This window comes from Manis pentadactyla, chromosome 16, assembly GCF_030020395.1.
Source record: "Manis pentadactyla isolate mManPen7 chromosome 16, mManPen7.hap1, whole genome shotgun sequence".
NCBI lineage: Eukaryota > Metazoa > Chordata > Mammalia > Pholidota > Manidae > Manis > Manis pentadactyla.
In genome coordinates, this window is record NC_080034.1 from 19,973,189 (window position 1) to 19,999,083 (window position 25,895).

The following is a 25,895-nucleotide window of genomic DNA, read 5'->3' on the forward strand; positions in this document are numbered from 1 at the left end:
TTTAGTATTGCCCATCTGTTTAAACACTCAGTAGGCAAGTTTAAACTGCACTCCTTTGCCTTTTTCTGGCATCTGAGCCTATGCTATTGCAGTATCCTCCCCAAGCCCTCTGCAATTTTCCACCCTCAATTGCTATGTTCTTCTTGTCAGGCATTTGTACTCCTCACTAGCCACCTGACACTTAAACAGCGGATGAGCTGTTCTTACAGGACCTAGAAATATACAGCTGGGGTAAAACAAAGAGCAAATGGTATCTCAGTGCATGACAACTGCAGTAATTATAATTCCCTTAACAACTTTTATTTCAAAATAATCATTGACAAAGTCTAAGTACTCTTAACTGGCCCCATTCAAATAGGAAAAGAACAGAACAATCTCACAATTTTTTTAGTTTTTTAAAAAAGCCTAGCATTAGAAAGCAAACCATTAACCTTGATGCTCTTTCCAAAGTCAGTCTTGCAATACGGCATTGATAACACGGGCCAGAGCAGCTACTGAAAAACTGCTCCCCTTACAGCCATCTTTAATAGTGCAGGATCTGCACAGAATCTGACAGGCTACTGAGGCCCCCAGGAAGGAATAGGGGAACTGTGTTGAGAAAAAACGAGTGATTACCTCTCAAACAGTAATGGGGCCATCCAGTATTCTCAAAGTAAATGAGGACAGGGACTAGAGAAGTGCCCACAACATAAGTCACATGCACCTCCAAGTGCAAAGGGGCTCTCAAAGACAGGCACGGTGGAGTCCCTCAGCTAGGCCACGCAGCCTTTAGGCACAGCAGGCACACTGCCAAAAGTCCAGGATACTTTGAAGGGTGCTCAAAAATGTTTTCATTTTTCTTAAGATCAAAAGAAAAAAATGAATATAATAATAATTACCAGCCTGGATTATATCTGTTTATCACAGTCATAAACTATAACGAGTAATAGTTTTACGGAGGAAGGTGCCCATGAAGGCAAAGGGCCAATCCTGCGGCTCAGGGGAGACATATTTGGCTCTGCAGGTAGAAAAAAAAGCAGACGCCAGCAAGGCAAATTGCTCAGGGTCCAAAGCAGACAAGTGGGGACTTAGAGGGCATTCAAATGACATACAGCATTAACACAAATGACTTTCTCCAGTGAAACCTGAGTAGTGAACTCTGATTATTACCACAGGCACAATGTAAAGGAAAAAGCTTTTTTGCTTTCAACTGTTCAAAGAAAGCCTGGTTCAGGTGACAGATTCTTAAGTATTCTCCGAATGACAGAAAACAAGCTCAGGTACCCAGTGAAAGAACAAATAAGTCAACAGATGCTTAAGGAGATCCTTCTATGTGGCTGCCACTGCAGGATACAAAAGAGGTAGCCCATAATAATAACGCTGCTGATACTCTCGTTTTTTGCCTTGTTTTTTTCTGCCCTGGTCATACCTACTTCACTTAAAAATAATTTTTTTCTTTTACCAAAGTGGGATTTTACTATAGGTACATTTCAATGTCTTGCCTTTGTCATATAGTATTACATCATGAATAATTTCTCATGTCCTTAAATAGAGCATCTGGAATTCACCAAGGCATCCTGGCCACAATGGAGAGACATGGGCTAAAGGATAATAAAAAGGGGGGATTCAAAACTGGTTGAACAATCAAGCTTGACCAATAGGCTCGTTATCTACCTGTTATAACAATGACAGGAGTATGAGGCAGGGCTTCACACTTCAATATTTTAACCAATGAATTTAAGACACTGATATTCATCAGCAGTGTACCTACTATGTGCAAAGCTCTGTACTAAATGCTGTACTCATCCAAACATGGACTCACCTTACCCTAATAGCAAGCTTGTGAGACAGATTTTTCTGTTTTATACCAAGGAAACAATATAAGGATAGAAGTTCCAAGAAACTGAGTAACTTACTGAAGATCAAAACTAGCAAATAGCAGAACAGAAGACTAAATTCAGTCTCCAGCTCTTACCTTCTTCCCATTTGATTTATTTGATTTTCAGGGTTCTTCAAACTAGCCCATAAGTTGTATTAAAATCAGATGAAAAAAAAAATCTCTTTAAAGGCAGCTACAGTAAAGCTGATGTGCTAATCTAATGAGATAAATTTAGCCCCAAGAAATGTGAAGTCTTGCACTAGAATCCAAGAATTCTGTACAGAATAAAGGACATTTGGCCCAAAAACAACATGCATGAACAAAACTTATGGATGGATTTAACTATAAAGCTCAATATGAGTCCAAGAGTTATATACCCAAAAGTATACATGTTAGCTAAACTATCAACTTAGTGTGAATCCAATAGTTACACAGGTATTTATATCCTGTAAGACTGCATTCATAAAAGTATTATATCCAGAATGAGGAAAGAGATGGTTCTCTTGTCTTGGCTGGCATATCTCAGGTGGAGTACCACATTTTAAAAAGGATTCTGGTGAAATGTAACATCTCCATGGGAGCATAACTAAGCAAGATAAGTGAACTAGAAATTTTAAATTAAGAGGAGATTGTGGGGGTAGGATAGATTCAAGGGCAGAAAGGATGGTGGCATACATTCCTTCAAACACACACAGAGCCTCTGCTGCCCTCATCCCTTCCATCAGAGTTTACTGTTCTTTGGTCCACAGAGTAGAGGTTGTGGACTCCTTTACTCTATGTGAGTAGAAAGATACCCTCTCAATCCAAGACTAAATAATTGAGTTCTTCTGAGAGCAATTTGAACTTCTCCCTAGGGCTTACTATATATTCACTCAATAAACGTTTAGGCAATCTGTGAAGATAGGGCAGGAACATAATGTCTTCAAGTACTTTTCAAGGCATCCATAAATGACATCTACCTCCCACTCTTTTCTAGTTCTACCTGCCAGAAGCATAAATCCAGGGAAGGATAAGAAGATACATGTGAAGAGCAACAAAGGCATGTAAACCCAGAAAAGATATCCAAACATCAGTTCTCCAAACTGCCTTTCCATTTTTAACCTTCTTCATCACATCACTCTGACACTTAACTCACCTTTCTGGCAAGACCTCCCAATTACTGTGTGACCCTTAATTGTCTCTTTCTTCCACAACTCTCAGCAATTCTTTTTTCTGGTCCTACAGAGCTTTATTACAGGTTCCGATCATCACAGACATAAGTCACTGCTGCCACTTCCCAGGCCTCTCAGCCTCCAGGCAGTTAACTGTGGAGGCCTCCCAGGGTCCTGTCCTCAGAGCTACTGGCAAGGTCAGGGCCCTCCCTGACAACTTCAGACCTAAGACACGTGTGTTGTACCAAAGCATTTAATTTAGCTGCTCAACATGGGTTCCTATGCTCTGTCTTGGCTGACTCATACCCCTAAAGAGAAAAGCATTTATGAAATGAGATTAAGGAAGTATTTAAGTACCCTCTGCCATTTCCTATAAGTGAAAGGCAGTAGATTTAGCAAATCACTTCAATGACCATGACGTCTATTCAAGGAAAAACTCAAGGGGATAGTTAAAAAAAAAAAAAAAAAAAGATGAAACTTAATTTAGAAAGTGTTTTTGACTTAACTATATTCTCCATGCTCATAACATTATTCATAAACATATACACACACAGTCACATAGAGCTAAAACAATTTATCACTGTTTTGTAAAAAGGGGATACTGTACAATCTTATCTGCATCTTTCTTTTCTTACATAAAAAACACATCAGAAAAGTTCCTTCATGACAACGAATTAACAGAGCTCCACCACACCTTTTTAAGGACCATTACCATAGCCATGGTATACATGCATAACAATTTATTCAAACATTTCCCTAACAGGCATTCATTTTATTTCCTTTTTTTTTTCTGTTCCTTTACTTTAGCCAGAACAAAAATGTATTAATAAATCCTTCCTTATATATCTTTACACACTGGTATATCTATTTTTAAAACAAAATGACAGAACTAGAATTACTGGGCTAGATTTTCTATTTTAAAAGACACTGCTGTAATGGTTTCCAAAAGAGACAGATCACTCACAAGTCCACCATTTCACTCTCTCTGAAAAGATGCAAAGTAATGAAAGAGTTACTTTTTCCTCTGAAGGGATATGCAAGCCTGGGAAATGGACAGAAGGTACACCCACTTGTCACTGTACACCTTTTTGCGCTGTCTTAGTGTTTTACTATGTCCATATATTATACTTTCAAAATCTCAAATGCTCTTTGAAGTATCTGTAGACATTTCAAAAAAATAAGCACTGGCCATACAGCATTGGCTACATGCAATTAGGTGATGTGAAATTAAAGATGCATGGAATTTAAACTTAAACATTTTTTGAGTATCTACACTACTCTAGATTCTAGGGACACAAAAATTAAGGCAGCCTCTTCCCTTAAGGAATTCAGAGTCCAAGAGAGCAAAAGACCTGTGTACCAGACATTCACAAAGCCATGTGGCAGCTAAAATTGCTCAGGGGGGTGAGGATGCCCCCTGGGCTCACTCCGGGGCCAGGAGCTGATATGTAGGTAAGGCCTTAGACAATCACTACCTCTCACTGGAATTACGGGCTGGAATCTTGGGTGAGATTATGGGTGACTTTTTCTTCTGTCTCTTTAAAAACATTTCTATATGGTCAAGGTTTCCAAAACGGGCATCAATATCAATTTCCACAATCAGAGGCAAAAAAAGAAAAATACTCCCCCCAAAAAATCAATTGCCAGTATCAAAAATATCACCCCAACTAATTTTTTAGCTTAAAAGTTGAAGCACTAATTAAATGTCCATCTTCTTTGTCAACCTATCAACATGTTGAAATGTTTTTTAAAGAGGAAGAAAGCTGATCTGTAGCAGGCATTCAGACAGTCGCAGATTGTTTGGTATGTACACAAGCATTCACAAGAAGTGGTGGAGGGCAGGAATCAGAAAGAACAGGAAAGTAAGGGTGATATCCGTGCCCATTTTCCTTCCCTCTGGCCCTCATGAACTTACTCTCAAAAGAAATATTTAGTTCACAAGATATCCTAGAAAATATTTAAAATCTTGAATAAGGAAATTTAATATGCTATTTATACATTCTATTATAATAAAGCTATGTTTAAAAGCGGTGACTACAAATCTAGCTCTATTTTGATTTTGGTAATTCAAAATGAACACAAAGAGGCTTTTCACTGATTTCTGTAGACATTAGGCACTTAGAATTTCCATCTCAGTGATTTCTCTTTTCCCATGTGACTCTTGCATTAAGATTCATGGGCCTATGGGGAGATATATCAGGGGATCAATTCCTAAAATAATCTATATATTCTGTCAGGTAATGAACACAGAATTACTACTGTATAATAAGTAGAGAACATCAACCCAACATCTATTTTTTAGTCCAAGTCTAAATTATCCCGAATATAATTACCAAGCCAAGAATGAGGAAACATTCCAAACAAGAAAAAAAATGTGCCCTTTGGTACCATGCTAACCATAATTTCTATGCTAAAAATATCTAATAGCCCAGCGTCAGAAGCATTGAAGATGAAAGCCTTGTTAACTTTAAATCTGCTTCTGAAACTAGAATTACATTAGACACACCTTCATGCATTTGCCAAAAGAGCTCATATTATAAAAGCAAAACTTTCAATTAAAATTTTAAATGATTAGCAAGAAAAGAATGCAGAGTTGTTCCACTTCAAAAGTTGCAAAGGGGAGATGAAAACTAAAAGCAGCAACATGCTTGGGTACTCGTTAAACCTGCTTATATCCTGGATACAGGAAATGTTTTGTTTTGATAGCACCCTGGGCCAAACCCAAGGCATTATTTTTCAGTGCTAGCATTAAAAACAAATAAAAATAAAACATTTTGTAAAAACTGGTCTGCCTGTCTTCCAGGAAGATCAAGACCCAGTTGGCCAATACAAAAAGCTTCAGAAATGACAGTCTGCGTGCATAGTGAGCCCTGTCTTCATGTGCCTGTGGACACAGGGGAAGGAGAATTTAATCTGGGTTTGTCCACTGAAAACTGATGTCTCAATTTTCCTATACATACAACAGGCACAGGCCAACTTTACAGACTGGAGAGTCCCTCGGCCTTGGCACCTCAGGTCTACAGACAACTGTCACCACATTTAATGACCTGAGAGGAGAGGTCGGGACCTGAACTAGGCCTCAGATACAGCGCCTCACAGGCTCGGGGTGGGGGGCAGGAGTGTGTGTGTGTGTGTGTGAGCGTGTGCGCAGTGCGTGGGAGGAGGAAGTCCTAGAGTAGAACAGAAAACAAGAGAAAGTCACAGCTCAAGCTATGACCCATTAAAGGGCCCATGGTAGGCTCTCATGATTGTAACTGCACACCACACCATTAACATCAGTGTTAAACAACGATGGGGCATCCATCATCTCTGTGCCCCCCTACAATACTGGACTCAAGAACATCGGAAAAAGTATAAAATGTGATTCTTATCCCCAGGGGTTAGTTATATACTCCCTCACACACATATGCCAGAAATTCAGAGTAGGGATGTGGACCCTTTATTTTCAATCATAGGTAATTAACATAATAGGTACCAGAGTCAGGTGCTTTATGTATATGAACTATACTCCTCACAACGCCTTCCTCTGATGTATCACCAGGCTCAGTCTCGCTTAAAGGATAAGAAAACTAAAGCTCAAAGACATTCAAGTAACCTTGGCAATCTTGGCAAGATCATGTGACCAGTAAAGGGGTGGAGGCAGGATATGAACCTCAGTCAGTTCAACCCAAAGCCCATTCACAGGGTTTCTCAATGTGACTGCAGGACCATGCCTGGGGCATTTGCCAAAACAAGATTCCTGGGGTCCCACCCACCACTCCCGAAGGAATAAATCAGAATCTCTGGGGATGGCACTCCAGGATCCATAGGTTTTAAAAGACCTCCCTTGCTTCTGATAAAGAACCAAATTCAAACCACTGTGGTACCCCTGCCAGTGACTGGTCAGAGAAATGCAGCCTGGTTCTTTAACAGATATTCAAGAGGTTTGGCAATAAGGCTGATTTGTGTGTGTACTGTTCAACAATCATGCCAGTATCCAGCTACATGCACATCATTCTTTAAAATCATCACTTAGGGAATCCGTAAACCAGTGAGTGGCTCCCAACCTACAGTTTCCAGAGCTCAGCAGGCCTGCAAAGACAACAAGGCAGGTCTCAAAGGCTGTTCGGATATTTCAAAAGCCAAGAGAAATTGTACATTTATCCAAAAGATGAACTAAAAGTCTAACTAAAATGCGTTTAGAAATGGGAAAATCTGGTAGCCACTTAACAGAGTGTGTCTGGAAGCCAAGTCTTTCAAGCCATGCTGAAAACACAGGGCTAAGTGGCACAGACTCCAAGTGGGCCACACGGTTGAAACATCTCTGCACCTCCCCGTTTGAATCCCCTCTGGGGGCTCCTGGCTGAGCAGAACAGCAGACACTGGACAGTGCTCCAGGGTCACATCTCCATTTTCCACAGCACTAGGGTATTTCCCAGACCCAGCCATAACCTTATCTTCAGACTTATTTCTTAGTCTGTCCCAAACATCAAATGTACCTTCAAACGGGACAATGATTTGCAAACAGTGATGGTCAAAGCTATGTGAAGGTGGCCTGAGGACAAACCATGCTTTGAAATTTGAGTAAAACCCATGAAGAGACTAATATAAAGGGCAAAACATGCATGTGGATGTGAAAGTGCCTCAGTTTCCCTACCAATAATCTCAAGTGTAATTCACCACCTTTAAAACCTAAGAAAATAGCATATAAAATTTTACTGAATCAAAAACAATTTGATGTACACATTACTTTAACCAACTAACTCAAGCCAACCCTTGTAAGAAAATGAATTTGACATAAGAGAAATAGAGAAAGAAGGTGAGAAAAAGGGTAAGGAAAGAAAACGCTGTGAATAGGTAGGAGAGGAAGTACAAATCAAGAAACAAGTAAGAAAAAAACAAACTAGGAGAAACAAAGGCAGACACACTATAGAGAAAAGGAATAAGGATGCAGGAGCTTCAGAAGAAGTCGGCAAATTTGTTATCACTATCTGCAGTTCACAGGAGCCATATGCTTCAGATTACTATCAATTTATTAGCTCCTACTGAAACACTAATTAGCTAGTTAGCTCTTTATCTTTAAAACCTCCACCTGCCAAACAGAAAGAGATGACCAGGAAGTAAGGCATTACCAAGACTCTGGGATCCAATTCACAATCACCTCCCATCCCACCTCCTGACACTGTCCTAGGAACACCAAGGTGTTTGTAGAGCCAAGGACCCAAACAGGCAGCCCACACAGCCAAATCCAGACTACACACTTGACAACCAGTGCATTTTTGAGTTGCTCAGTAAATCTTGATTTCCAGAGGGGAAATAAAAGCTTGAGTGAGGCTGTAACAGCAGACCTACATCCCACCTTATGGGGCCGGGCTGCAGTGGGTGACTGTTGTCCTCTTCAGACGGGGCATGTGCTCTTTTTTGGCCATATGTTTACTATACCCAGACCTCCTCATCTTATACAGTCCACAAGCCACAGGGTTTGATTCTGTGACTCTAGATGGAGCTCATCCATCCAAGCCAAGCAGCTCCTGGGCTTCCTTAAGGCTGGAGACCTCCACACCCACCACAAGTCACCATCCACTCCCAGGTCACACCCTGGAATATGACCTCACCCAGAGCTGCTTCCTTTCACCATCTTCAACTCCAATATTGTGGATCTGGCCATGAGGTCTCGCATGGCTTCATTCCCACTATTTTCTCTCTGACCATCCACCCCTTGTTAGAACTCCTTCTTTCTCTGCCTCCCAAATACCTTTCATCAGACACCTCAATTGCCTCACACCCTCTTACCTGCCAACCTCTTCTCTAGATGGAACAGGGACCTACACTCTTTCTTTCCCCAACCTGGACCTGTACAACTGAGCACTCTGGAGGGAACAGCCAACCACGGCGGCTGGGACCACCAGAAATTCACATCACCCCCAGGAATGCCATCAGCTCCCTCTCTCAGCCTTCCTTCCACTCCACCTTCACCACCACCCTCGCTCACCCAGCAGATTGCCCTATTGGGGTCCTTCACTGAGAAAACGGAAACAGGATTGATCTTTTATTTACCTACACGCATCCTTTCCCTCGATCCTCCAGTTCCGAAGGCAGTACCCAGTCACTCAAGCTGAAAAACTCAACTGTTGTCCTTGACCTCTGCAACCACCAGATGCTCCATTTCCAACCCTGTCAGTCACCAAATCCTGCTCCTGTCTGCTCCCAAAATACTCTCCCTGACTCCTGTCTTGTTCCCCTTATAGCCATCCACAAGCTGCCACCAGGCTGATCTCTCTGAATTCAAGTCTGATAAGGCATTCCAGGGCTTACACTCTATTGATGACACGCCTCTACCTATAAAATAAAGGCCAAGCTCTAACTGGCGTTACAGCCAACCATGATGGGGCTCCTGCCTGTCCCCTGACACTCCCTCCTTAAATCCCATTCCTGAAGCAACACACGGCTCTGTTATGCCCCATGCCCTCCACCTCCATGAAGCCTATGCCTCCAGCTCCACAATCCAGGCCTCATCATGATCGGCTCAACTGTCTGATTCCATCACTAAACTCTTACAACCCAAAAGCTGGGGCCGTCACCCACTTTTGCATCCTCTGTGCCTAATAATGTCATGGGCCTTCAATGTGTGTTACCTGCATGAAGTTCTCAAGGCCATCACATGGCTGGGTCTGCCAAAGAGGCACATCACATGAAAAAGCATCATTCGCTGGAGTAGGGCAGACCTGGACTAACACCCAGCCAGGTCATTTCCCAATGAGTGACCTTAGGCAAGTAGACAGCCAGCCTCAGTTTTCTCATCTGTAAAACAGGACCCTAAAAAATCCTCCCATATAAGGCTGACTAAGGACCAAACAAATTCTGTTTAAGCACCTGGTCTTGCATCTGGAATACTCAGGCAGTCAATAAAGAGGTGCTATTGGTATTTTCAAAATGGTAACTGAGGTTTCATTCCACTACTCCAAGGTGTGGGCAGGTTACCCAGTGTGGGAGCAGCTCAGGCCCTGGGCATCAGAAACACTTCCTGCCTTTTGTCCATTTTACTCCTCATTAACACCTCTACTAAGAGGCAAGAGGGAGAGCAACCGTCCTCTGTCACCATGACTAATGGTGTGTCATCTTTCTGTGCTACTGCTGACCCACTGCCCACGCCTCCGCCGCCCTCTCGGGTGGACGGCGGGCAGACGGAACATGCCAAGCTGGGCGCACACAGAGGCCTGCAGTCAGGGGCACGAGACAGGCTGCCCCGTAGGTACCCACCACCCCTCAGAACCCACCACCCTGCGGCACTAAGAGGGAAAGCCAGTTCTCACAAGGAGAAATGGCTGAGGACTGACACTACTCCATACATATATATATGTATTTCTTCTCATGCAACAGACATTTGGTTTTTTTCTAATCTTTTTTTGATCATTTCCTGTGAATAAGGCACTGAATTCCACAGGGCCTGAGAGAGAGATGCATAAAGTCCCTGGTGACAAACTGAGGGAACAAACAAATGTAGGGCTGGGCCTGGCGACAGGCAGGAGCTGCAGGGGAGGCAGAGCAGGGAAACAGGGCTGGGCCCAGAGGCCCCGGCACCTGCCCTGGAGGCCTGAGCAGGGCACACGGCCCAACTAAACAGGCGCAGAGGTCTGGTGAACAGCAGACCACCAGGTCCCAGAAATGTAATAATTAAAAAGTAGATCTGAAAGTACTAAAGAGTACTTAGAATGTATATTAGAATCTGGCAATTTGGAAAACAAGCATATTTGGTAATTTAATCTTTGTTATACCCTATTATATTTTTCTTCTCTGACACACAGTGAGAAAAAATCTTGGGAAAGTTTCCACATGTACAAGCTTTTATATGTATTTTTTTAAGAATACGTTGAAACAGAAATCATTCCTGCTAGAGACTTTTCCTGAGCAGATGGTCTGTTTTTGGCAGAAGACAGAGGGTTAAACCAGAGAGACATAACAGCCATCTCCTACTCGGGGAGGGAAAAGGGCGTCTGCAAGAACCAGGCAGCCTGGCGCAGTCTGTCTGCCTCCCCTTCCTGCAGTGGCCTCTGCACCCAACGCCCCACACCCACTCCCAACCCCCTCATTCCTATCCCCTGCCTCCCTTGCCTACCTGCTTCCCACTACAGGGGCCAAAAGAACCCGAGGGCCCTGTGACTCCGTTTATTCCTCAAGATGCCACGCTTGAGCTCCTCAAGAGGAGCAGCTGGAGAGGCCCAGCAAGTCACAGAGAGGTCACACCAGCACTGCCAACCTGTAAACCAACCCTAAGGGCACCTTCCTTCAGGCCTCCTTACATCTGCATCACCGAATGCCTAGGTAAGCTGTTTACCCTTGAGATGTTTGTTATCTGCTGGCAGGAGTGGTCCAATACACTCTTCTCTATCTCCAGGTCTGAATCCTCTGTAACAGGAAACCACCAGTGAGCTGAAACCACAGACGCTACCTGACACTTCTCTGGGGCCAGATTTACTTTGGACCTAAACCTGAAAGTTGAAATGAAACATTTTAGAATATAATTTTAAATAGGCTACATAAACTATACCTCACAAGCAATAACACTCTGCTATACTTACCTTATAAAAACATCCTTACACAGATTTTCTTTTTAAACAGCAAGTTACTAAAGAGGGGTGGGGATGGGTAAGGTTGAAAAGCAGGGGTGGGATTAGCTTTTCTTTCTGCCTGGCCTCTGTGTAACTTCAGTGAATCACTAGCTACCAGAAACACGGGGCATACAAAACACCTTCCCCCTCCCTCCTCTTGCCATTTTAGAATAAAGTTATCAAGAATCACAGTGTGTGTGAATAACTATAGCATACTATCAGGTAAGGTGAGTTCATTGCAAAATGCGTATTTTCTATTAACTTAAGCTTATCAGCACCCACTTGTAGCAATAGTCAAATATGTATAGTTCTAGAATTACATTACAACCTCTTTCTAATACTGACCCTTAAGGTCAAGACTAATAACTGCCTCAGAGGCTAATCATTTGATATCATGCTTTGAGAACAGAGGCAATCGTGTAACAGCTGAGTAATTATGCACAGAATTACAATGCTTCTATGATAAAAGCAGTGTTCATTACGTTCAGTAAGACTCCCATCACTTTCCCAAATGGATGTGCTTTTACTTTACAAGTGTGTAAGGATACAGCTGTAAGTTACTTAGCCTCCTTTTAAATATTATACTTAAATGAGCACATTAATATTTGGTGACCTGACTCTTAAAATGAAATTTCAGCTCAGTGCTTTTTCTTAATGAGGCAAAAATAACCCAGGAGTCATGGGTGTCTCTCTGTTTCCTTTCACAGAAGATATGCAACTCCCAGCCTATTAGGTGGCTTTTGGTGCAAATAAATACGGTATCCCCACGTCTGACCTTGAGGAAGCCAGGCCAGTTGGTTAGGAATAATGGCTCTCAAACTAGACTGCATCAGTTTGTTCCTCAGCTCTGCTACCTACTAGCTATGTGACCTTAGCCAGGTAATACATCTTTCTGTGTCCCAGTGTCCTCAACAGTAAAATAAGGCTATTTATGTAAAATGAAGTTATGATTATTGTTCAGGATTAAATGAGTAATCAAGGGAAGTATTTAGAACAGTTCAAGGTGCATTGCTCAAAAAATGTTTGCTGTCTTTATTATAGTTATCATTACCCAGACTTCCTAAGTTCTAGGTCTCATAAAAACTTCAGACATGCCCCAACTCAAGTACTTAGCAGTTTGTATACTGCTATATTCCCTTTTCCAGTCCTCCCTAACCCAGGAAATGGCTCTGCCACCCCCCAAATTGCTAAAACCAAAAACCTACATCCAATACATTAGGTCTTGTTAATAATACTCCCCAAATATATCTCATTACTCACTGCTACCACCCTAGTCCAAGTCACCACCAGCTATTCTTTAACCCTTTCAATAAAAACCTCCTCTCCAGGTCTCCCGGCTTCCTTAAACTGCTCCTCCCTACAGACTAATCTCTAACCACCAGGCAGAGTGAACTCTCTAAAGCATAAATCAGGTATTTTATGGGCTTATGATCTGCCATACTTCAACTGACAAAAAAAAATCCAAAATCCCCACTGAGATCTCTGAACCTCTACATACATGAGCCCCCCAACACCTTCACCTTGATCTCCTACTCCCCCTCTCCCTGTGTATTCCCACTTCGCTGGCCCTCTTTCTGCAGCACACTTACCAAGCTCATCCCTGAGCCTTTGCAAGGACCTCCTCCATGGTCACATGGCCGCCTCACCACATCAGTGCAAATGTCACCTCAGAGGTCCCCTCGCTCACCGTCACTCTACAGCTACTGCCCTCACCACTATCTGAAATTCCTATCTGCTTATCATTCTACTGGGTGTGTCCCTCCCCCAGAATGGAAGCTCGGTAAGGTCAAAGATATCTGCCTTGCTAGACAGAACAGTGCCTGAAGCATGATAACACCCAATAAAGTAGAGTGAAGAGGGAAAAGGAGGGAGGGTCTGTGAGGGTCCAGCAGAGATCCATCCCCAGGCCCCTTTCCTGACCTGTGTTGTCCAGGAAGCCCAACACCAGCGGCCAGTCAGGAAGCCAACTGCTTAGCAGGAGAGCCATACTCAGCTTTGATCCTAACATACTCCTTGAAAAGCCACCTCTGTCTGACATAAACTCATAGATATTCTTACACATCAGTCCCCAAACTAAGTCTCCCCAAAAACACACTCTCGGATGTGCAAATCAACCCAAAGTGGTTTCAGACAATCACCTCTGAATTGTGTGAGTTCATTTAATGAGACAGAAGTCCCCGCTAAGTTGCCCATTTTACCTCAGTTCTAGAAGCTGGGAAAATGCAACTGACACAGAAGGAGAAATTCAGTGTTCAAAGGTTGTTGGTGTGTGAGCATATCTGTGTGTTTTAACCAAAGAAATTCTGCTGCTCTTTTTCCCTTCATTGGTTCTGGGAATCAACAACTGACCACAAGAGGGTAAGTATTTGGAACAGCTCCTCCTTATTATCAAATCCTTGATAATAATGATTAAGCCTAGACTTGTGGTTCTACTAAACCTCACTAAGCAACAGAGCATGTGCACCACTGTGGGACCACTCTCCTAGGGTTAGCACTGTAGTATCAAGTCAAAATTTTCATAAAATTAGCATCCAAGAAGGTCAGAAATCAAAGGGACCCTGAACATGGCTGACACCATCCTTTCATCACTTAGATAAGGAAACTGAGGCTCGAGGGATTATGATTCACCCAGGGTCACAATGCTAATGTCGGACAGAGCAAAAACAAGAACCCAGGGCTGATTTCACTCCATCATGATGCCACCCATGCATGCAAGGACAGCAGAAAGTCCAGCTCTTCTTGGAGTCCTCGTCAAGCTCTCACTTACACGTCTGGCTCAAATTCATTTCTAAATCCCCTCCCCAACAGTGCAGACACTTCCCCAAGAATGCTACTCCAATATGTATTAAATGTCTGCTCTGTGCTAACCACCCTGTTAGGCAACAGGAATGCAAAGAAGAAAAGGTGGGTTAAGAAATGCGCTTTGATGAGGTACAGAGATAATTACAAAGAGGTGAGAGTAATGGCCACAAGTGTCCCCAGAGACCAGAGAGGAGGTAAAGGGAAGCTTCATGGAAGAATGTTATCGTCTAAGCTATATCCCACGGGATGAAGAGCAATGAGCCAGGCGAAGAAGCAGAGTAAGAGTAACTCATGGTAGACAGAGTAATAAAAAAAATGAAGACCCAGAAGCATGAAAACAATACATTGGTAACCAAGGGCAGCTAACTGTTGCTGAAACACAAGGTTCAAGTTGCAAGAGATGGGAGGTAAGGTGGAAGGAGTAGGCAGAGGACAACAATGTTGACAAGTTGTATGCTGCAGGTGTGGGAGCCATACAGCAGGAAGTCAGTCATCACACTTGTGTTTTAGAAAGATCATTCCACCAAGTATTGAGAAAGGATACAAAGGGGCATGAATAAAAGAGTCTGGGCATCTCAAAGGGACTGATGCACACAGTCATCACACTAGTTAATGCCCTAGCTTCACGTCCCCCCCTCACATGCTGCACACCATCCTGCCCTCCTGCTCCAGAAACAGAACTAAGTCATCCCAGAGTGAGGGTCTCTGCTCCATAACACAGCACTGTGTCACCTCTCAAAAGCTCCTGTCTGCCAAGCCTGCCCTCCTTCCCAGCCCATCTGAACCAACCTTCAGTGAAAACCAGAGCCCTGCTTTCCAGACGTAACAACAAACCTCCTCCAAGCATCCACAGTAACTCCTGATTTGCAGATCTATGTAACACTGAGCCACATTAGGAATTCCATGGCACTAACCTTCTCTCCCTGACTAAAGAGTGAAAGCTACCTAAAGGCAAAAATTAAATATCAGTCTTCCAAGGACCTGGAACAAATATCTGACTAATGCCCACCTGAGGCCTTTTCCAGGCTTATGGGGAAGAGTCAGAGTCAAGGATAAAGGGAGCAGAGATGACAGGACCAGTCTCTAGGCCTATTTTTCCAGCCCCCAAAAAGATCACAGGACTTAAAGTGAGGAGTTGGAGACGGACAGCCTGTATTTTCATTTTGCTTTGACACAGCACTTTACCCCTCTAGGCTTTTGTTTCCTCGGCTGGAAAGTAGGTAGATTTCTATAATCTCTAGGCCACCATTCAATTCTGATTTAAAAAAAAAAAACTTAGGCAATCTAGCAACATCTACCAAAATTTGTAAAGTGTATACCTTTCATCCATCAACAATTAGGCTTCTTGAAATTTATCTTAAAGAAACATTCTACAGGTATACAAAGTAATACATACAAAAACATTTAATCCAGCAGAGTTCATCATTACAAAAAAATTAGAAACAATTCAAATGTCCAGCAACAGAAGAATGGTTAACTAAATCAATTGTGGTACATCCAATACAAAGGAATACTACAGCACCAGAACCAGTGCATTGAAAATACATACCAATATGGAAGACGTCCAGGACACAGTGTTAAGTAAAAACAAGCAAGTTTTTTATAGAGCTATTTATATAGTAGGAGTTCTCTTTTTGTTTTAACACTAATATATATATACAGTGGTGTATGAAGAGAAAAATCCTACAAGAATACATTCTGAAATTATTAATGGTTAATTGTATCACTTCCAGGAAACCATGGAAAATGTCACTTCATTTTTCCTTTGAATTCTTTGAAGCATCCAAAACATATTACTCCTGTACTAAGAGAGAAACAAGGCCACACCACGGTCCAAAGTCAGGCTGGCTGCACTGATGCTATGCGCTTCAGAGGTCTCAACATCTTCTGGATGATCCGATCACGTCCTCAGAGGTTCAGAGGCCACTTCCCAGTCTTCATAACTCAAGCTCCTGGTCTCCACAAGTCAGCTGATGGCCCCCCATGACTACCTTTTCCCAAGAAGTGGGTGTGGCTTGCAGAAAGGAGGTGACTAGAGTGGTCAAGGTAGACAGAGTCCTCTCTGGCTAGCCGCACTATCCAGCAATCAGTCTGGAACATGCTGTAATTAGGTGCAACACCTCCTTCCACCTACCACATGGAAAATCCATTTCTTGCATTTTTGGAAACAGAAAAAAATTTCTTCCAACTGAGTCAAATTTTCTGGAAACTATAAGTTACATCCTAGATAAGGAAACTCTTCAAAATAATGACAAGGAAAAAATTTAAAAATGGATTTTTAAATATTTGATCTTACTTCCAGGAGTTCAAAGTATTTTATACTAACACACACATACCCCATTAGATCTCCTGAAATACATGCAATAGTAAATTACCCTTCCTGTCCCCTAAATAATACCCAAGAGAAAGTAAATAGACATCCAGAGATCTCTCCTATGCACTTACCAAGATCTGGCCCATGATCTCATCATCCCTCATAACTTTCGTATGAAGTAGAGGACAAACATTTTGAGCCTGGTGTCCTGGGTAGAGTCCCACAACAGGCAAACTTTCCCTAGACTTCTGTGAGCAAAGAGACAAGCCTGCAGTGCTCACTGGACCCTCACCTAAAAGAACCCAATGCCTGTTTCATGACACAGCAAGATCATGGTTGGGATTTTTGTCATCATAGCTAAGAAATGTTTTCTCTGCTATTTCTGACCCTCTTGTGTAAATATCAGCTATGCTTTACCTCCAAAATTGCAAGTCTGTGGCAAAGAGTTCTTTTTAAGGAAATCCCAACCACTTCTCACAGTACAGAAGCTGTCAATTCTGGCAAAGATGAGAATGAACTGGAAGGTTGTGAGTTGGTTTCAAGGTGCCCCCTTCTCACCAGGAGCCCCTGGAAAGAGGTCAGGGGGAACTAGGAGAGTAGGTTTATTTTGCTATTTTACTGGCATGACTCAACTTTGTCAATTGTACAAAAGTTTTTTTATTCAGTGTTACTTTTTCTCAAACACTTGAGCTACTTTTTTAAAAAAAGACATGCCAGCAACAAGTTTACTTCCGAGTTCCTCCAGAATAATAAAAATTCTTGAAGTATTGATCTTTTAAAGCATCAACAGAGGATGACGAAACTAAAGGTCCATGGTACAGTACATATATACTTCGCATTCATATTACTCAGAAAAATAGATCCCACAGGGTTACCAGTGTTACTGCAGCTGCATTTTTATAAACTTGATAACCACATTTATCTGAAACCCAAAAATAACACATTATTCCCATCCACAGCATATCTGGCTATTCAACTTTCTGCCAATCCAATGCCTGCATACAATGCTGGCCGTATATTAGTGAGCGATTTATGAACTGAATGCAGACACATCCCACAATCGAGGAAAATACTGTCAACACAAAGGAGGTGAACACTTTGTACTTGGTATTTCACAACATGGAAGGTGGCACAGTAGAAAGAGCACAGGACGGAGGGCAGGAAACACCTAGTGGTAACGTCTTTGACTAAGCTATCTCCCCTGTCCATCCCCACAGGTGCTGGATCACTTCCTCGGGCTTAGGCTACAACAACGGGCTCCTGATTGGTGTCCCCGACATTCTCTACTCTGTCCTGGGCAGATCTTTCTGAAACAAAGATCTAACTGCACTGCATCTCTGCTTACACACCCTCCAGGGGACTCCTTTGCCTACATGACAAAGTTCATCTCCTTAGCAAAACTAATAAGGCCCTTCTATGATCTGGCCCCAGGCCCCCCTCTGGTTACTCCCTACCACTCAGGTACCCCTCATTCTAGCCTCCTGGAAAGGATTAGTTTCAGCAACGAGGACATGCTTTTCCCTCCCTCCAGTCTAGTGGAAATGCCACCACGTTGAAAGCCTTCCATCAGCTCCACAGAGAGTGTGAGAAGCCTCAAGGCTGCCAAGGGATTCTGCAGAGGCTCCCTCCGAAGCATCATCACATTGCCAGGCCTGCCAGTTCCCAGGTGGCCTCCCAGGTGATAAATGCACACCTGGAGTTGGAGTCAAATGCCTCCCCCAGAACTGACCTTAAACAGGTTTCTTAAACAAGCTTCTTAAATATGTCTCTGTTTCTGCATTTACAAAACTCAAATTATAATGGCTGAAGTGTGTTGTTATTCAGTTTATAAGAAATAATTTAATGTAGAGCACTTAATACAATGTTTGGAGCTCAGTAAAACCTAAGTAGTGGCTATTGTACTTTTTAATAGGTAGCAGGTACTCACTAAATGTTTCTTAATCAAAGAGACTCTAGTCTCCACTAACACTGGGGCAAATTACAACTTCTCTAGGTCTCACTTTCCTCACCCAGCAAGTATGTGCGTGTGTGTAGGTGGGTGTGTGTTTCAGGGAGATGGGGCGAGGCATACAAGAGGAGGAAGGGGGGTTGGGCCAACAAATAAAAGAACCACAAACACTGAACTGCTAAACTGTGTAATAACAACAGAGTATCTGACAAATGAAAACTGTATTTCCATAACTAGAAAAATTTGTGGATCACCACTAAGGAGAAGTACTCTGGGACTCCCTTTCTCCTATGCTTTGATTTAAATTACTTTTGTTATTTAAGTATGTCTAAACATAAAACTAGGTGTGTCTTCCCTGTGCTTTAGTCCTTATAAAACTATGAGGTAAAACAATTTAAAGATCTGATAAAAGCCAATAAAAGAGAACTCAACATTAATTTAACCTGACATGAGGTGATTTTACAGACACTGCAAGGCGACTCACAATTGCACGTCACCTTGAAGCAGGTGCCTGGCAATTCTGCATGCCTACACCGCATGGGCTCTGTGACCCCTTCAGCTACCCATTACTGTTCTCTAAGGAATGGCCATGCAACCTTTGTTCATGCAACTTTCAGTCATTATCTGACCCTATCACATGATTTCTGCAAGAAATACATCTATTCTTCCTTCCCCTCTTAGCTAGCTAGGGACAAATAAGGAGTACTCAACAAACAGACACTAAATATCACACCACTCATCTGTACATTTCTCCAGATGTTACATAATCCATGATATTTTTAAACTGTTACTGAGAGAACTTTAAAATTGTAATTCTGATTTTGAAAAATAACTTACAAACTCCCAGGAAAATGTCTTCAAACTCCAGCTTAAGAAACACTGTTTTATAATGAAAGCGTCTTGCCAGAGTATCTAGAAAGATCTTAGACATCTTGTATCTAGCTGTAAGTGCTCTTCATGCGTTATCTCTTTAGTCCCCAGAATAACCCTATAAAGCAGGTACTGCTCTAATGTAAGAAAGCCAAGCCTTGACGAAAGTATCCATGCGATGGAGCAGCATTTGAGCTACCTGATTCCAGCATCGCTGGATGCTGGACAAGCCCGAAGAGCCTGGGCAGAAGACAACTAGCAATGGGCAGTATGAAGCCAGGAGAAACCAGCCAGGTGGCAGCAAGAGATCATGGAAAGAAAGATGGCATTCTGAAGGAAGAAATCACAGGGCTTAGTGACAAAGTGGATGGAAAGGACAAGGTAAGTCCTTGAACCTGTGAGACAGGAAGAATGGGTGTCCCACCCTCTCAGGAATGGTACTGCTGGGAAGAGAAGCCAGTTCGGGAAATAAGATCTGAACTGAAATGTGGCAAAGGAACTCATTCCAGGTGGGACTAGATAGCCTCTTAACAGAGCACAGCTGGAAATGCTCAAGTCATAGTCACAGAAATTATGTTTACAACACATAAAACTTACTTCAAAAAGATAAGACAAAGGTGCCCAGCACAGAAGAGATGGAGAACGAAGCCTGGCAAGACAAGACCACTAAATTCTGAACAACTCTGTGTCCTGACCAGTTCCAAAGACGAGTGTAGTGAATTCAGACTGTAGAAGGGGAATTACGGTGGCTGAGAAAAGGGGCAGCAACTCATGTGAGGCGTTACTCACGCAACAAGCATCTAAGTGCCCACTAGGTACCAGATGCTGCCCTAGCTCCAGCCATGAAAAAAACATCCTAACCCTCATGAGGCTTACGGACTAGTTAGAGAGACAAAGAACAAGTAAGCAGGTACACGGTCTCGAATTAGTCAGTCATTAGTGCTCTGAAGGCTAGGAAAAAAATAAATCAGGATTTGGGAAAGAATGATGGGAGAGGACAGATATTTGGCATCATCAAAGATCAACTGGACTTGACATAAGAGAAGGTGACAAGAAGAAACTCAGTTTTTTAAGCTATAAAGGCCTGAGAACATTCACTCAGAATACGTGCCGCCTATGAGATGAGGCACTGTGCCAGTGCCAGAGAGCTCACACGAAGACATGTCTTTGGAGGTATTCAAGAACTAGTACACATCATCGAGGGGGAAAGTGATGGTGTCAGAAACACTCAGAGGGGAGCTGAGAATCTTAAGACAGACAACTTCACTGCACAGATGAACATTACCTCCACCTTCAAGGGAACAGGGACTATGTATCTAACCAGCTAGATGGCCCTGAAAAAAATCACTTCCAAACTGAATATTCTGTACATGTACTGTATTAGAAAAGGCTAGATGATAGTGATATGCTAAATTAAAGGTAAGAGAAAGAAGCAGAGGAGGAAGATTTGTATTAGACTCAGCAACACTCATTCAGAAGATCAACAGCTGCTTAGGGAGCAGGCCCTCCTGGTGCAGCCTCTGCGCTCAGTGGTGAGCAAACACATGCCAGCACCTCGAGAAGGTGAAAGTCAGATTGTCTCTCTTAATGCCACCCCAAAGGGATCAAGCTAGGGGGAGGGAGAGAGGGGGAGGGAGATGGGGAAGACTATCATCACCCAAGTGGGGCCAGGTTAACCCTGAGTGTCCTAAGCCTTCCTGCTCAACAGCACCCTTGAGAGGCTGTCACAGTTGGAATCACTACTGAGGATGGTGGTGCAGGTTTAGCAAAAGGTGAGATTAGGCAACCATCAGGTTTGGTAACTGTGCTGTCTGCTCCACTCCACACTCACTGTATCTGTACTAAAGTCATCTGTCTCCCCACAAAGCTGTGAAGAGCTGGTAGCAATAATACCTTCTTTAATCCCTGTATTGCCAACAACTAGCAAATAATGAAGAGTCAATAAATGACTAAGGCCAAGTTTTAATGGCAATGAATAAAATAGGAGGAGTTAAATAACTGAGGTTTTGGTGGGTGTGAGAAGCCTAACAGGATGGATTCCTGCTAGGTGTCCCAAGCTGTTGAAATTGGTGGACACATGACAGTGGGGTGACCAGCAATTCTGCAACTAACCAGTTGGACAGCCCTAAAAAAAGTCACTTCACTTCTCAGTCTCAATATGTAAAACGAGGGGGTTGCAACAAATCAGAGTTGCAGACCTTTTAGTGGATAGGAGATGCTTTTCATTATCCTGACACCTAAAGACTGTATCTTTGCTACTGAGGTAGGGGGCTCAGGCTTCCCCTTTGTGCTTCCAAACAAATTACTGAGGACCCCACACAGCCAGTATGGCCACGACCACAAGGGCCTTGCAGGTTTGTCAGCAATAGGCCCACTGGAGCAGGTGAGGAAACCTCAGGGAGGGGTTGGGAGAGGGGCCAGGGACAGCAGCGAGCAGTAGTAATGAGTTAAACCCATCTCAGAAGCAGGAGAGACTGACTGTGAATGAAGTAACTGTGCTTTCAAGGTGGTTGTTCAGGTCTGGTTTATGCACACCCAGGCACCCAGACACACTAAGTCAGGAAGAAACAGATTTTACACAATCTAAAAACTACAGCTCAGATTTCTAAGAGAAATAATTCCCTGAAAGCAAGACCACCTGTAGCTTTTGCAAAATTTGTTTATTTACTGTATTTACAGACTGCTATCAGACTATTTTAGCTTCTGAGGAATTTCCATTTAGATCAGTAGAAATACCTGACACTTTCAAAACCCATAATTTCCCATACCAAGCTGAATTCCCCCCAACATTACAGGAAAACCCACAAACTTTGCAGAGGGAGTGAAAAGCCAATCCAGTACAAGGAAATCTTCCAGTTCTACAAAAGAAAACAAATAAGTAAAAAGACCACAAAAGGCCACTGAAACCTTTCTAGTTGAATAGCTTTTCACTCGATCTTTAACAACTTCATTCTACACCCTTGAAAAGTATTACATTATATAGGCTTTATTTCTGACAACAGCAATGCCTAAAACTTCTTACAACTTAGGGCAGTAAGTGAGCTTATGACTTTGAGGCCAAATTTAAGGAAGCTAAAGGCAGACAAAACCATGTGTTTGAAACTGCGGGTAAAATAACAAATGCCTGAAGTTGCTGGATGGCTTTTCTACTCCTAAGCTAAAAAAAGCCTGGGGGGCTCTGCCAAAATCCTAGTGAGGATAATCTCCAGGATTCCACAAAGCAAACCATCCAATTCCACACGAACCAAAGAAAGTTGATCCAAAAAGAATAACAAGAAATATTAAGAGAAACACTGTTCTGCTTTTTAAAACACTGTCAGCGCTGCAGAACGCATCAGGCCATTCTAACAAGCCAGAACGTTTGACTAGTGAGTGTTTCTGTGACAGTGTGGTGGCTTTGTGTTAACTAAAGGACGAGCAAGATATGTGAGTTCCGGTGCTCAGGCCTTCAGGTCCTCTCCCCAACTCCCAGCAGGCTAATCTCCCTACTTCCTGCACACCTTTGGATCACTGCACGCTGACTTCCTGCACACCCTGGATTTGGGATACCTTCCTCCTTAAGAATTACTCACGCTAAGCGCCCGACGCAAGCTCAAAGGTTAAAAGTTCGCAGTCCCTCCATTAAAGCCCAATCAGCAGGTGTCTCTTGACAAGTTAGGCGCAAAAGAGTGATTCGTTCACGTAAACAGCTCTGAAGAAGTAACGCATCACTGCAAGGACAGAAGTCAGCAGGCTGAATGGGGCCACTGGGGGAGAGGCGGCTACAGGGCTGGCTCGCCGCACACAGCCTTGCTGACGTTCACCGCGGCCCTTCCACGCAACAGGTCCACGCAGACAGGTTCCGAGAGGCGGGCATCTTGGGCACCTGACCACAGCTCGTCAGGCACCTCTCCTCTCCCCTCACTCCCCCCCAACTTCGCAGCTTGTCAGGGAGCCAAGGCAGGCTGGCCAAGCTACAGCTCTTCGGGGCACTGCCCACCAGAGATAAGGTCCGGAGCACATTCCTCCGCAGATACCGAGATAGTGCAGTTCACTTACGCGCTGCCCACCTCCTCCCGGACCTGCTCTGGCCAAAGGGAAATTCGTCCCGACCACCGGTCGGGGATGAGGGGCCAGGGGGACTGCCCCGGGAGCCGGATACCGCGCCCGGTCCTTCCACCCGGGCACAGCCCTCACCTGCCAGGGCACAAAGTGCCAGGTGTTGGGACCTAGACATGTATCTAAACTACTTAGCCCAGAACGTTTCCCCAAGCGCACAAGCCTTCGCTCTACTTGGGAAACATCAAGTCGCTCGCTTTGTACAAAATGAAAAGGAACTTTTACTGGTGGGTAGGCGCGGTAAGGAAGAAAGAAGCAGGTGAATGCTGTAGAGGTGGCTCCTGCGGGACCGGCCGGCCCGGTCTGGAAGTGCTAGAGGGGGAGAGGGGAGAGGACGCGGGGGCGGAGGCGGAGGCGAGGGCCGGCCAGGCTCGGCCGCGCTCCCGGAGGGCGGCGCGCAGGTGAGGCCGGACACTCACCTCGGGCAGCTCGCGGAGCTGGTTGGCGTCCAGCAGCAGCTCCTCCAGGCTGCGGGCGTAGCGGTAGATCTCCTCGGGGACGTAGAGCAGCGAGCAGTGGCGCTTGTCGATGGTCTCCACATGACGGTTGCACCGCCACAGGGGGATGCAGTGGAACATCGCCGCCCCCGCCGCCCGGTCCCGAGCCGCGGAGACCCGGGCTCTGAGCCCGACGCCCGGCGGCTCCGCTCCGCCAGCTGCCCACTCAGCACTCGTTGGCTCCCGTGCTCGCTAAGCGCCTCGCGCCAGGCTTCGCGGTCCCAAACGCTTCCAGGAACCTCGGGCGGGAGCCCCAGCCGCGTCCCAGCGCCCCCGCCCGCCAACCGCTGCGTCCCCTCCCACCCTCTAGTCGCGCCGCCGGGGCCGCTACTGCCGCGCTGAGCTTCCTACTCGCGGCTGCCGAGCGACTGCGCAGGCGCGCCAGTGCGCGCGCGAGGGCGTTTCCCGACCCCGGGGATGCTCCGCTCCGGGTTTTCCTGGCGACCGGGATCGCGAGAGGGTCGAGAAACCCGAGGGTCCGACCCCCAGAGTCCCCCTGCTCAGCCTGGGACTGGGGTCGCGTCTGGCCTTCCAAGGAAGCCAGACTCCGAAAGAGCTTGGGGTAAAGTTGAGGCAGAGGAGAGGCGGCCTGAGGGGAGCAGAACAACTTTGATTTTTAGTTTTACTTAACTCGCTCTCCTCTCTTGGCTCCCCTTCCCCAAAACAACTTTCTCTTCCGGGGTCAGGCAGGACCGCCCCGAAGCGTACCTTGCGCGCCGCGAGCTCCCGTTGGCACGAGACGAGGTGTAGTTTCTGAGGTGTCTCCGTCGCCCTGGCTGCCGCTTTCCGTGCCTCTTGTGTGCTTGCTGCTCACAGCGGCCGCAAGCCGGCCGCCCCCCGGCCGCACGACGCCCCGGCCCTCGTCATGCCCTCTGGTGAGCGGGCACCGCCCGCAGGGGGTGTGCCTGGGAGCGCATCTGAAATCATCATTACTTACATACAGTGAAATAATAACAAGAACCTCTCCCCATACCACCAAAAGCATAGGAGTCAGAGGGTCTGCGAGATTCTCACATAAATGGATGCACCCCAACAGGAGACCAAATGTAAAAAGGAGCTGGCAAAGGTGATTTCTGCGTCTGTTCCAGCCTGTCCAGACGTTGGCCGCCCGCGATATTCTGGACGTGAGGAGGGAAGAAAGGGGAAGGTGGGACAGATCGCTAGCGAGCTGCCTGGTGAGCATCCTCCATTCAGTTCCTGCGAATCTTCTCCAACGCCCAGTATCTTTCAAAGGATAGATTGCAGCCCAGCGAAAAGTAGCTGGGGAGGACCGAGGAGGCTCACTATTGGGTGATAACTACTATTCCCTAGCCCCTGATTTATGTTCACGGACTATCCAGAACCCAGAACTACCTCTCTTTTCCTATCTTACAATAATAAAACTGGCTTCTTCATGAAAGGTTGCTGACCAGGTCAGAGCCAATTGCATTGATGGATTGTATTTTTAGGAGTCTTCTCTAAATCCCCATCCAGCCGCCCCCTAGTCCTCACACCCTCCCCTTCAAGTGTACTCAAACACCAGATTCCACCTGTGGCCTCTGCCATTCCACCACCCACCGCGGCTCACGCGACCTCAAGCTGCGAAAGCTAAAATCTGGAACCACGGAATCCGCATTTCTGCAGGACACTGAAAGCTGAGCATGCTCCGTGGATGCCGCATATTTTGGTCTGAAACTAGTTTTTGCTAGGCATATGCGGCTCCGAAGAACTCTTCTCTCAGTTCCACCTGGGACGGTTTCCCTGCAGGTGAGTGGTGAGGAGGACACTTC

The 25,895-nt window shown here is 44.7% G+C and overlaps 1 protein-coding gene across 2 annotated transcripts in view; it reads right to left on the bottom strand.

Moving 5' to 3' along the window:
- LRRC1 (leucine rich repeat containing 1) overlaps positions 1–25,230 on the bottom strand; it is a 122,147-nt gene extending 96,917 nt beyond the window's left edge. The window contains exons 1-3 of one of the 2 annotated variants that reach the window (XM_036916361.2): positions 25,141–25,230; positions 24,835–25,043; positions 24,049–24,715 (exon numbers count right to left, since the gene is read on the bottom strand). In XM_036916361.2, the coding sequence (XP_036772256.1) occupies positions 24,049–24,207 (159 nt within the window). In that variant the 5' untranslated portion in view covers positions 24,208–24,715; positions 24,835–25,043; positions 25,141–25,230. Of the gene's footprint in view, positions 1–24,048; positions 24,716–24,834; positions 25,044–25,140 lie in introns of those variants that run through there. The other variant, XM_036916362.2, reaches the window with a different exon arrangement.
- Between the last annotated feature and the right edge of the window lie 665 nt (positions 25,231–25,895).